Source organism: Octopus bimaculoides, chromosome 3 (genome assembly GCF_001194135.2).
Source record: "Octopus bimaculoides isolate UCB-OBI-ISO-001 chromosome 3, ASM119413v2, whole genome shotgun sequence".
Lineage (NCBI taxonomy): Eukaryota > Metazoa > Mollusca > Cephalopoda > Octopoda > Octopodidae > Octopus > Octopus bimaculoides.
The window spans coordinates 162,469,685-162,482,668 of record NC_068983.1 but is presented as its reverse complement, the minus strand read 5'-3'; the positions used below and the strand labels follow the sequence as shown (position 1 = coordinate 162,482,668).

General features: G+C 34.2%; 1 protein-coding gene across 6 annotated transcripts in view; it reads right to left on the bottom strand.

Moving 5' to 3' along the window:
- Nucleotides 1-12,984, bottom strand: part of LOC106867186 (E3 ubiquitin-protein ligase UBR5) — an 80,339-nt gene that overhangs the window by 36,802 nt on the left and 30,553 nt on the right. For 3 of the 6 annotated variants that reach the window (XM_014911985.2, XM_052966668.1, XM_052966669.1), the window contains exons 8-14: nucleotides 9,053-9,205; nucleotides 8,074-8,294; nucleotides 7,045-7,167; nucleotides 5,885-6,153; nucleotides 5,220-5,328; nucleotides 3,397-3,676; nucleotides 3,126-3,247 (exon numbers count right to left, since the gene is read on the bottom strand). In XM_014911985.2, coding sequence (XP_014767471.2) covers nucleotides 3,126-3,247; nucleotides 3,397-3,676; nucleotides 5,220-5,328; nucleotides 5,885-6,153; nucleotides 7,045-7,167; nucleotides 8,074-8,294; nucleotides 9,053-9,205 — 1,277 coding nt within the window. The remainder of the gene's footprint in view (nucleotides 1-3,125; nucleotides 3,248-3,396; nucleotides 3,677-5,219; nucleotides 5,329-5,884; nucleotides 6,154-7,044; nucleotides 7,168-8,073; nucleotides 8,295-9,052; nucleotides 9,206-12,984) is intronic. The other 3 variants (XM_052966671.1, XM_052966667.1, XM_052966670.1) reach the window with 2 other exon arrangements.

The following is a 12,984-nucleotide window of genomic DNA, read 5'->3' as shown; positions in this document are numbered from 1 at the left end:
ATATATATATATATATATATATATATATATATAAAATAAAAACAATATTAAACATTATACATAAAAGAAAATATAATACTAACATTAAACATTATAAGCACTATTTCAAGATGATTTTCACTTTCAAAATAACTCATTTTGAGCCATAAAAGCATTGTAACCTGACTATTATAATTTCTAATTCAAGAACAGATATACGAGTTTAGTCACTGTAATATTAAGTTAGTGATTTCAATGCGTGGCATCATTTAATACTAAACATCTTAGCTATTCAGTATACATATATAACAATCAAACAATAAAAAGACATGATGATGATGATAACTGGGGCTGTGGTATTGGCAAGTTTATAATTAAAGATAATCTGATATGTCAGTTAATCTCCATCTGCTGAATTATCTTGTTGAGGGAACACTTCACGGTTGTAACCGACACTATGGAAACTCCAGCTCTACCACAGCATATGTTTGTCTGAAACTCTAAAAACTACCAAAATAACTTTAAAGTTTGATGGGAATGGTGGGGAATAAACTTTAATTAGGTATTGCATGGATTTACATGAATTTATATGTACAAACAAATGTGTATTATGAAATAGTTCCTCTAGCCATTTGAAATGATCACAACCTTGAATAAAGAGTTATGTAACAAACATTTTTTTAAAAGTCTAATTGCTATTACACACTATGATAGATGCACCAATCAATATTGCTGAATCTCTTTAGAATTAAAGGTTTGTATGGGATGTCCTGTGGATTTAACCTCTACAAATTCTCTCGCTTGACATTCTGTTAGCCAGGTTTTTCACATGAAATGTTGACTGAGGTATTTGTCTGCATCTCTAATCCCTACTTTCTAGCACTAATCTGAACTTGTCTGCTTTTTATGTTATCCTCACACAATATTTCTATTTTAAATGCACTAAGAGTAATTAATCAAATCAAGATACTCCCCCTAATTAATTATAATAACATCTGCTGTGAGCAAGCCCTGTAATCTAAGAAGAGATTCCATCCTGTTCAGGTCTTATCCCAGTTCTCTATGAGTTTTCTTTTTTCTTTTTTTCCCCTAAAGCTATGTTAATGTACTTTGGACACAAATGATCTGTCAGTTTGTGTCTAATCAAATGCTGAGCCTTAGATGAATTCTGATGCAGCAGGAATGCTATCCATGATATCCTGCCTGTGACCACCCGCTTCGTTTTCAAGGGGTGAAAGACTGCATTATAGCAAATGTCTTTTTTTTTTTTTTTGGAAAGAGAGCACTGTGATATTTGAGGGTATTCAGCAGCTATTTCAGTGACTAATTGATTGGCTTTCAAATCATCAGGAACACACTTCCAATACCTAAATTTGAAATTTCCATTTCTCTGCACACTGAATTCACTAATTTGAGAGTTGTGTAAATCTGAAAAAGTAGCTCTTTAACACATTGACTGCCAACTACGAGTTATCCCGTAGTTGGCAATCTATACAATTTTGCCAGCTACGAGCATACTCGTAGAGGTCTATTTTATTGTAATGCACTTAAAATGAACTGGCGCCTGGAACTAACATTGTGAGTGTGTTGTGGAAACACTAAAGACATCCTTTATTTGCCCAATGATATGAGTTAACTCATATCATGGCACCTGCCAAGAAATATATTTGGTAAAACATCTATATCTATATCTATATATATCTATATATCTATATATCTATATATCTATATATATATATATATCAGGTATAAGCATTAGATGTCGACGCAGTTGGTGCAGGAGAACTGTGTTGTCTCTTACGACCTCGAGCAACTAATTGTTCATCTTCATCAGTAGAACTGGCATCACTGGTATTTGCTACATAATTTTTATCCAAAGCATCAGAGTATTCACTCTCTGACTCGAAGATATCATCTTCCAATAGTTCATTTTCCGTGAGTTCATAAACAAAACATTATACAATGAAGAGACATAGTCAAATAATGAATAACATACCCTCAAAGCCTTCATAGCAAACCAATCTGAGTATTTTGCATTACAATGAGGTAACTTGTATCACGTCATTGTAGTGTAATTACATGTATTATGTACCTATATACCACCACACAAAATATTTCAGCTTTCTGATTTGAGAAAATTAATAAAAACCCTTTTGGCAAATAGAAGCAGATCATATCGATATCCTGTGGCAGGCAACGTGTTAAAAATATTCCAGACGTCTAGTAATTAGTCAAATAACAACCATAATACTTCCCCCCCCCTCAATATTTTTTAACATTACCATTTTACAGCTGTGTTTTACCAAAGAATTCAACCATTTGCCTCATGAAACCCAGAGACATTTAAACATACATTTGTACTACAAACTAGATTCTGAGCAGAATTAGAGAGAGAGTCTGTTGCTCAGTTTTATTTAGATACCTGTGATAATATGACTGACAAAAATTATGCAAGGAATGAAATGGTCAATGTAAAATCCATAATTGAGAAAAACTGAAAACTCTAAACAAAAGTAACCAAAGACTTACAAACAGAAAAATATAATTATTTACTATTATTAATGCCTAGGTTAGAATAATGTTGGTAGGTTTCTTTCAAAATTTTGCCAGAGTTCTTCAAGTGGCTGCTACCAACATGATTTTACAACCCTGCGCCAAGAATTCCTGTCTCCCATTAATTTTGGTAGGTTTTCAGTTTCATGTGGTGTCTCTGACTATAACATGAATATAGTCGAGTTGCTTCCTTCCTCCATCTGGGTGTGGAGGTCTCCAAAATATAACACTTAATATGGCTGGTTGTTCAGCATAACAGCAGTGACCAGCAAAGCCTACTACCCTACATTGAGCAGAATATCTAAACAATCACTTACAAAGGGTTGACGGTTCAAATTACAGGAATATTATGCAAAAACGAAATAGCCAATAGCATTATCAATGCAACCAAGAATAAATCTAACCCATCTAATAACCCTCAGAATATTTTAACCAGAAAGACAAGATTACATACAAAAATGTTATTAAAATAGAATTTAAATGTAATTTAAGTGGAAAAATAAAATTAGTATTGATTATTCGTGTAACTAAAACTCTTAAAAACTTTGACCATAATTAGAAATTAAGCAAAAGAATTGAAATATTTGACTCACTTTGAGCACTTTTCCGATAGGAACTGTTTTAATATCTTCAACAAATATTACAGTCTTCAAAGGCCAGTTTTCTTCATCTTTTTTCTCCATCTCCTTGAGTGGTGTAGGAGTTTTCTTACGCTCTGTAGTTTGATTAGTTAAATATTATTAGAATAATGATGGAATATTCTCTTCCTTTCTAAGAAGGAAAACAACTTTATAAAAATAAATTTAAATCAACTGAAAATGAGAGAGAAATTAAAGAATGAAAATGCGCAAACTTGTTACTTACTGAGAGATACTGGACTAACAATGGATGTTCCACTGTGATCACTACATGTAGATGAAGCTGGTGATGGAGGGGGAGGCATATCTGGTTTACAGTCAGAGCTTTTGTTTTCGACTTTTGTCTCCACCTTCACATCACTAACTGACACCCGGATTATCTTGAAACGACAGGTATCATTCAACGACCATGCTGATTCCATCAGCTGACCAACTTTTGGAACACCATCAACAGTGGTAAATCCCAATGCCCCTGAGTGATACATAGGACTGCTACGCAAACAAACCTGAAATAGAAATTTTTCATTTTAATTACAGGTAAATTTGAAAATTAATTTAAAATTTTAAGAGTAATTTAAAACACACAAATTCTAATTAGAAAATGACTATTTGTAAATCTCACAACGAGAGATATTCAGTAACAGTACTTTGGAGTCAAGATTATTTGCCAACATAACATGGCAGTCCTGATTTAGGACGAATGTTGCTGTAATTTAGCCCCAGGAGATATTGTCTCCAGCTGGCTATACGACACGATCTGTGTCATCATCATCATCGTTTAACGTCCGCTTTCCATGCTAGCATGGGTTGGACGATTTGACTGAGGACTGGTGAAACCGGATGGCAACACCAGGCTCCAATCTGATTTGGCAGAATTTCTACAGCTGGATGCCCTTCCTAACGCCAACCACTGAGAGTGTAGACCACTCAGAGAGTGTCCTTGTTCGAAAATATAAGTACACAGATCATGTCGTATAGCCAGCTGGAGACGATGTCTCCTGGGGCTAAATTACAGCAACATTCATCCTAAACCCCGACTGCCGTGTTATGTTGGCAAATAATCTTTACCACACAAATTTTATTTTGAAATTCACGTTCAATAATTTAATAAGAAAGTGTATATTTTAGACATAAGTAGTCTGCAAAGATATATCAAGAAATATGTCTGACAAGTCTCGTTAGCCAGACAAGCTAATTATATCTCTCAAAAAATGCATGAGTGGTTAAGAAGCTTGCTTCACATACAAGTGGCTTTAGGTTCAGTTCCACTGCTCAGTACTTTGACAGGTGGTTACAGGACTCATGATAAGATTGTGGTTTCAATTCCTGGGCCAGGCTATGCATTGTGTTCTTGAGCAAGACACTTCATTTCACATCACTCCATTCCACTCAGCTGGTAATCACAATCAATAAGTAATCCTGTGATGGACCAGCATTTGGTCCCGGGAGGAAGATACATGCACCGAGAAACCAAGAAACTGGCCCTGTGCTCCTTACAAAGTAATGAGGATTAATGAGAAATAGAAATGAAAGTTGAAGGCTAAATTAATTTAAGAAATGAGGCCTTTTCATATTTATCTTTAAAACTCTCTAGATTATTATATTCCCTTAAAATATTTTATTTGTATTCAATAAGAATATGGTAATATGGTAAAGAACTCAAAAACTAGAGGAATATTGACTTTAGACATTAATTAATTTGACAGAACCAGTAGCACCATCAGACAAAATGCTTCATGATTGATATTCTTTACAATCTGAATTCAAATCCAGTTGAAATCAAAACTTTGTCTTTCCTATTTCCACAACTGATAAAGCACCAGTTAAGTTCTGAGGCAAAATAATTAAAACTGTACCCCACCCCTCCACCAAATTTGAGATTGCCAAAGTTAGAAATCATTAATTTAGCATCTAAAAAAGAAAATACTGAAATAAATTCTTTACAAGGAATGTAAAATAAAAATGGTTTAGAAAATTCAGAAATTTATGTGATTATAATGGAATTACCAAAACATTGGAAAGAAGCAGCAATACACAAATGAAACTCACCAAAGACCCAGCTACAACTTCATTGTTAACGCTGCTGTCTTTATTTTTTTTCTTTTTTGATTTGTTCTTCTCAAGCAATTTCTTCCTTTGACCAAATGGCATGACACCCCTGTTCAAGAAATGAATGAGCATAATTCCTAAAACATTCTGACTGGAAAATGGGACAAAACTAATTTTGAATGACAAGAGTTGTTGAAATTCCATTTCAAATAACTGGGAATCATATCTGGCAAAATATCATCATGATCATCTTTTAACTATGCTGGCATGGGTTGGACAGTCCGACAAACGCTGGCAAGCCGGAAGGCCGCACCAGGCCCACATGGTCTCTAAGATTGGATGCCCTTCCTAACGCCAATGACCTTACAGAGTGTACTAGGTGTTTTTCATGTGGCACCAGCACAAGTGGGGTTATCAAGTAGCTTATATTTCTTCAATTATGATGTAACGAGCTGGGTATCCATATAAAGAATGACTGGTCATATGGAATATCTCCAATGTGGTATAAAAATCAGCCAAGCTACTTGTGGTGCTCTGCATCAGCAATAAATTAATATTAAGTACAAGGTCAGTTTTAAGGCCCTAGAGACCCAACACAACAGGAACAATAAAATCAGGTCGTACAATTTAAACATTCAATACAAGCAGAAAAATCAATCACTTACCACCAATATAATGCACCACTTTCTAATCGAGCACATGTGTAGAGAGAACAAGTATGCAGGGAAACTATTTTGTCTGTCTGAAATTCAGGGAATGTCTGAGCTGGATGTTCTAGTTTGGCAGCAACAATGTTAAGGCTGTCATCAACCCATGTAGCCACTTTACCAGACTCCAAGAATACTGAAGCTCTCACTGAACACGCTGAAAGACCAACTATTTTTTCACCTGTTAGTCCTAAAGCAGCAGCTTTTGGATGATGATTTGAAGTGTTCTGAAAGCAAACATGAAAAACGAGCATTATTAATACAGAGGCAGAAAATAGAAATTGTCACATTCACACAATTCATCGTTATCATCATCATCGTTTAACATCTGTTTTCCATGCTGGCATGGGTTGGACGGTTTGACTGAGGTCTGGAGAGCCAGCGGCTGCACCAGGCTCCAATCTGATCTGGCAAGGCTTCTACAGCTGGATGCCCTTCCTAATGCCAACCACTCCGAGAGTGTAGTGGGTGCTCTTTACATGCCACCAGCATGAGGGCCAGTCAGGCAGTACTGGCATCGATCACGTTCGGATAGTGCTTTTTATGTGCCACCAGCATGGGAGCCAGTCGGGGGGGTACTGGCATCAGTCACATTTAGATGATTATTTAACATCCATTTTCCATACTGGAATGGGTTGGATGGTTTGACCAGAGCTGAACCAGGTTCCAGTCTGATTCGGCCTGGTTCCTATATAGCTAAATGCCCTTCCTAATGCCAACCACTTTACAGACTGTACTGAGTACTTTTTACATGGTTCCGGCACAAGCGTTTTTTACATGGCTCAGCACAGGTGCTTTTTAAGTGATGCCAACTTCTTTATTTCTTTAAAAGTTAATTACAAACTATTCAACAGTTCTCAGTGGTTTAAGATTTCAAGTAAAGAAACTGTATTTTTTCAATTCTAAATTATATTTACACAGATTTTAATGTAAATAAAAGCCTCGCTGAAATATCTTTAAACTTCACATTCAAAATTTTCTTTTTACCCTAAATTATTCAACTATAAAAACAACATGTTTATTACAAAGAATTTAGCACCACTGACTACAAATAGTTGAACTCTGATAACAACAACAACCTCAACAACAGTGATGGTATAGAATAATAAACAACTCACCTCTGAACTACGGTAAGGCTCTGGATCTGACCATTTCCAACCATAGAGGCAACCATTTGTGCTTACAGCTACAAGTTCAGAATGCATTGCAGCTATGTGAGAAAATTTGGGGAAACTACCATCCTGAAAAATAGATAAAATACAAATTATTAAAAAAGTATTCATTAAATCACTTATTACAAAACATGACAAAAGGGTTTCTACTGTGAACATAGTGATATTAGATGACAGAGCTGAGAGAGAGATTTGTTAACTGGAAGTCGGTGTTGGACTAAAAAAGAAAAACAGAAAACAGTGAATCAGATTCAACACAAAGAAAAACAAATGATGCTATTAGATTTGATTTGTTAACTCAGAAAACTGCTCATTTTGCATGTTTTTCCATGCTTGCAAGAGTTAGACAAATGTTACTGAGGCTCTTCCTGTCATTAAACCTTATCTATTTTCCAAGTAAGGATATCTTATTCCATGTAGCTTCAAAGGTGCAAAGTTAATAAATGATTTGGTTGGCAGATGAACTAACAATAACAGCAACACTGCCCATGCATTGAAACTTTGTGCAGAAGCAAACAAGACATTAACACACAAACACAGGCGTATATACACATATGATGGACTTCATTCAGTTTCTGACCACTAAAGTTATCCAAAAGGGTTTGGTCAGCCCAGGGCTATACCAGAAGACACTTGTCCAACAGAAAAGAACTACTTAACAACCAAACAGCTAAGCCTTCACTTAGAAATAAATACATATGATAGCAGTAGTGGTGGTAGTAGTTATAGAAAAAGTGATTAAGGGTAGAATATTTTATCTCCAGGTGATAATAAGATGGTTAACCTCCGCCACTCACCACTCCAAATTTTAAAAGTGGAATGAAAGAATGAAATAAAATACAGAAAGTGGCAGTGATTAAGAAAATTTTCTTAGATTTAACAAATCAATAAATAATGTAAAATATATCAAAGGAAAACAGAAATTTTGAATTTGTCACTTGTAGATGATATAAGATTAGGAAATAAATTCTTCACCTTCTCAGTCCAAAATTGCAAATCTTCTCCAAAAATTAAAGGACTTGGAGGAGGACTAGTAACAGCTTTTTTGTTTTCACCAATGACGGAGTCATTTTTACTATCAAGAGCTTTCATGCTTTCTTCTCGTAAAGAGCTCTCCATCAGTCGCCGTCGATCTCTAATACGAAATATGGACTCCCGATCTCGATCTCTATCAATATCACGTTCCCTTTCACCAGCTGCAAAGAAAACAACAATGCAATATTTAATAACAAAATGAATAAAGAAAGGAAAAAAATATATTGTCTTATTCAGACTATTTTTGATAAATCAGATTTACTGGGAACACATACAAAATATAATTAACAAGCAAATATTAAAAATACTAAAAGTAAGTATTTAATACATTACATAAAGTTACATAAAATTTCTAAAAATCTTTAAATTACATAGAGCTGATCTTTTTTTTTTTATAAATAGTCTGTAGTTTGTTTTCTAGAACAACTTAATTTCTGTTTAATGTTTTATCTTATGGAATAAAAGATGAATTATATACTGTAAGTTATTAAATAACTGTTTAAAATGCCCCAAATTATGAAAGTTTAAGATTAGGACCTCAATTTTGCTCAGGAAGAATATTTGCTGTATTTCTGTTTTATATCCAAGTTTGTTTAAAGGAAAATAATATTAAGATAAAAATGTAAACTTTTAAGTGCAAATATAAAATAGTCTAATATTTTGAAAGAAGTGGATTAGGGCTTTAGTTTTTATATAATAAATTTATTATGTCTAATAAATATGTTGACAACTGTGATTAAAAACTTTAACTGGCCAGGATTAACAGAGTTATTGAATAGAAAAAGACTCCTTTAAAAAAATAAAGAAGCCAAAAGAAGAATACAAGGAAGGTATTCTTTAGAAATATTAATTCTGCAGAAAGCTGTCAATAGTTTCTTAAGATTTGAGAAACTAAGGAAAAAGTGCAAACCAAACTCACCAAGCCTGGATCGAGCACCTGACCCTCTGCTGCGCAAGGATGAGTAGCCAAACATGTCTTCATTGAACATGACATCAGCATCAATGACCACGCTTGGATGATCTGCACCTGCGTCTAGTAGTGAGATCAGATCATCTGAAACAGATGAACGCACTTGGAAGCAGACAAATGGAAATTTAATAATATTTAGAAATAGGGAGAAAAAAAAAATTAAATTGGACAAACACACATGCACACTCACATGTATACACACACATACACATATGCAACTGCACACACACACATACACACTCAAGCATATCCACAAAGCAACATAGGATGAAGGTCAACATTATGTATAAGTACTGAGATTTAAAGTGTTTATACATAATATTGAATTAGTGTTAAAGTTTTAATTCTTTGAAATATATTCAGAAGAAACTATTTAATTCTTGAGATTTGTAACTTTACACAGGTGGAAACAGGTATTTTGCAATACAAGATTAGGTGGATTTTTTTGTTGCAGAAAATAAAGTAATTTTTGGTGTTTTTCATTCAAGATGAAATTTAGGCTACATTAATCATTGACGTTGAAGAGTTTATCAAATAAAGGACAAATTATCAAAAATTTTAGATTTAAAAGTTGTCAATTTTATAGGGTTTATTTTAAATTTGTAATGACAAGTTTATAAGACTTAAATAGAAGTTTTAGTATTGCAAATAAATAATTTTGAATTTTGGATTAAAGGAATAATAATTACACGAATATCTGATTTATATTTTAGTACTGCAAATTACCATGTCAAAAGTTTCCATTTCAAAGACACTAAGGAATTTTGGTGAAAATTAGAGTGGGATTATTTTAGAGACTACAATGGCAATTTTCTCAAAGATTGGTAATAATATAGGGATATTTACAAAATTAGTCTCCCCTTTTTATTGAGATCACTTAAAACCAAAATTATCAATATATTTCAGGATATTTAGTATAATGAATTTGTACAATTGATTAAATTTTGTAAATATTCGTTGTAAATGATGCTGAAATTTAAACTATGATAATCTACAATAAAATTACTATCCTTGTCACAACATTCATGTGTTCAAGGGTTTCGCTATGAACAACCTCAACAATAGATTAAGTTAAAGGCACAATCAGAATCATTAACATAATTTATAAATCGAAATACAAAACAAAAAAGAAAAGAAACAAAAAAAAAAACATGTAATTTCAACAGGTCAGGTGAGTGGAAGTGAGTTTTATGAAGACATGGTCAAGAATTACAGAGAATAGCATAAGTTAGAGACAAAATCACAGAAAATACAAAGTTTAAACACTTTCAAAAAACATTTCTCAATCACAACAAAAAAAAAAAAAATCTTCAAAATATACAAATATATACACGTGTGTTTGTGTATAAATATACACATTTCTGGTTTTAGAATATGCACTCTTTCACCTTACAAGCAATAAGAGTCAATAATTACAAAGGTTGGTGGTATAAAGTGTATCTAGAAAGAAATCATTCCCTCAAGAAAACCAGTCAGCAGGTGTTTGGCTAGTAGAAAAGTGATGACAACTTAGCCAACCACACATCATCATCATCTCTCTCACTCTTCTGCTATTCCTCATCTTCCATCATCATTGATAAATCTTCCACCTCTAATTCACCATTCATTGCACCCTACCTATCCAATCTTTACAGTTGTCACCTACTCTTCCCCACTCAACACTTGCTCATTGCTCATTATATTCACCCCTCACTCATTCCCATCTCTCTCCCCTACACTTGCAACCTCCACCCACCCACACTCCTAGTTCTCCTGTCCCCACACACTCTTACACACCTCATGCTTTGAGAGTCTACCCAGACACCTCATCATCACTATTTTTCTCTTCCCCACCCCAATCCACCATCTCTTCCAAAACTGCACAAGTGCTGGTGCCACAATAAAAGCACCCAGTACACTCTGTAAAGTGATTGGCATTAGGAAAAGCATCCAGCCATAGAAATCATACCACAGCAGGTATTACAGTACAAAAGTCCTTCAACTTGCTGGATCCTGTCAAAACATTCAACCTCTGCAAACATAGAAAACAAAGACGGACATCAAATGATGGCAACAATGGTGATAATGGCGGGGTGTGTATGTGTGTGCACACACATGCACGCAAGTGTGAGTGATCATCACTTAACCTCAGTTTTCCATGCTGGCATGGGTGGAACAATTTGACAAGAGCCAACAAGTCAGGAGACACAGAAAGCTCTTCTGTCTGCTTTTGCATGATTTCTACACCTGGACGCCCTTCCGAATGACAAATATTTTACAGAGGGTACAGGATGCTTTTTTTTTGCATAGAACTAACACTAATGAGGTCACCAACTAACGTACATGACAAGACGCTTCCCAGATGACAGTGACAGTGAATGTAGTATTGAGGGAGGTGGCATTATGCCAGGTGATGCAAGATGATTATTTACATTATTTACATTTGATGGATATTTGTCCTCATCTTGTTTGTTGTTAACACAACGTTTCGGTTGATATACCCTCCAGTCTTCATCAGGTGTCTTGGGGAAATTTCGAACCTGTGTTCTCATTCCTAAGGTATTTTTCGATTATTATTATTCAGGTCACTACCTAGAATTGAACTCGGAATCTTGGGGTTAGTAGCCCATGCTTTTAACCACTATGCCATATGCCCGTGGTATAGTGGTTAAGAGCGTGGGCTACTAACCCCAAGATTCCGAGTTTGGTTCTAGGCAGTGACCTGAATAATAATAATAATCAAAATAACATCAAAAAATACCTTAGGAATGGGAACCCAGGTTTGAAATTTTCCCCAAGACACCTGATGAAGGCTGGAGGGTATATCAGCTGAAATGTTGTGTTAACAACAAACAAGATGAGGATAAATATCCGTCAAATGTAAATAATTCCTCATCTCACAAATATAGAACTGTAAGATGATTATTGTTTTAACATCCACTTTTATATGCTGACATGGGTCGGAGGAAATTCAGTGAGGTAGATTTTTCTATGGCCAGACGTCCTTCTTGTCACATCTTTCCAATGAAGGTAATATTTCCCCCACCCATGACGGGACAGGTTTTCACAGAAGGTTAGAAACAAACTACACCACTTGCATGACAGCAACATCCATTAAGAACTATTGCACAATGTCAAGAAAAAGAGACCACACACACACAAAGTTCTTCAGTTTCTCTTTACCAAATCTACTCACAAAGCTTGGGGTGGGGGGCATGCACTGACTCAAGGTGCTGCAGGGTGGAATTAAACCCAAAACTAAGTGATTGGGATAAGTATACATAGTCAAAGAATGCATTTATATATGTGTGCAGATATGTACAATGCTTATGCAGATGTGTGCACTCACAAGCATACACGTACTTACACATAAACCCAAGCACACAAACATATACACCCATTCATATAAGTACATATATTTTCACATCAGTTGCCACCATTGGATATTGACCAAACATAACTTCCATCAACCCTATCAGGCCTACTATTTACTTCAAGTATGCCAGTTATTGATGTCTACTCAAATTATTGATTTATATATTTGACAGAAATGAAGATTATCTGGCATAGATAGACATATATAAAAGAATCTTTTATATATATATATATATATGTGTGTTTTTATATCATTAATAAATTCGTAGAACTCATCAATAATATATTCAGGAAATCAATATTTATTTAATACTTTGAAAGATATACATCCAACATAACATGGTAACATAATAAATTTAAAAGTTTAAAACAAATATACGGAATATAAATATGAATACATATAAAAATCTAAAAATAGATATATATATGTTTAAATATATATGCGTATAAAAATTTATGTATAAATAAGCATGAATATTATAAATTCTAAAATATAAAATATAAAGAAACCTAAAGTTTAAAGAATA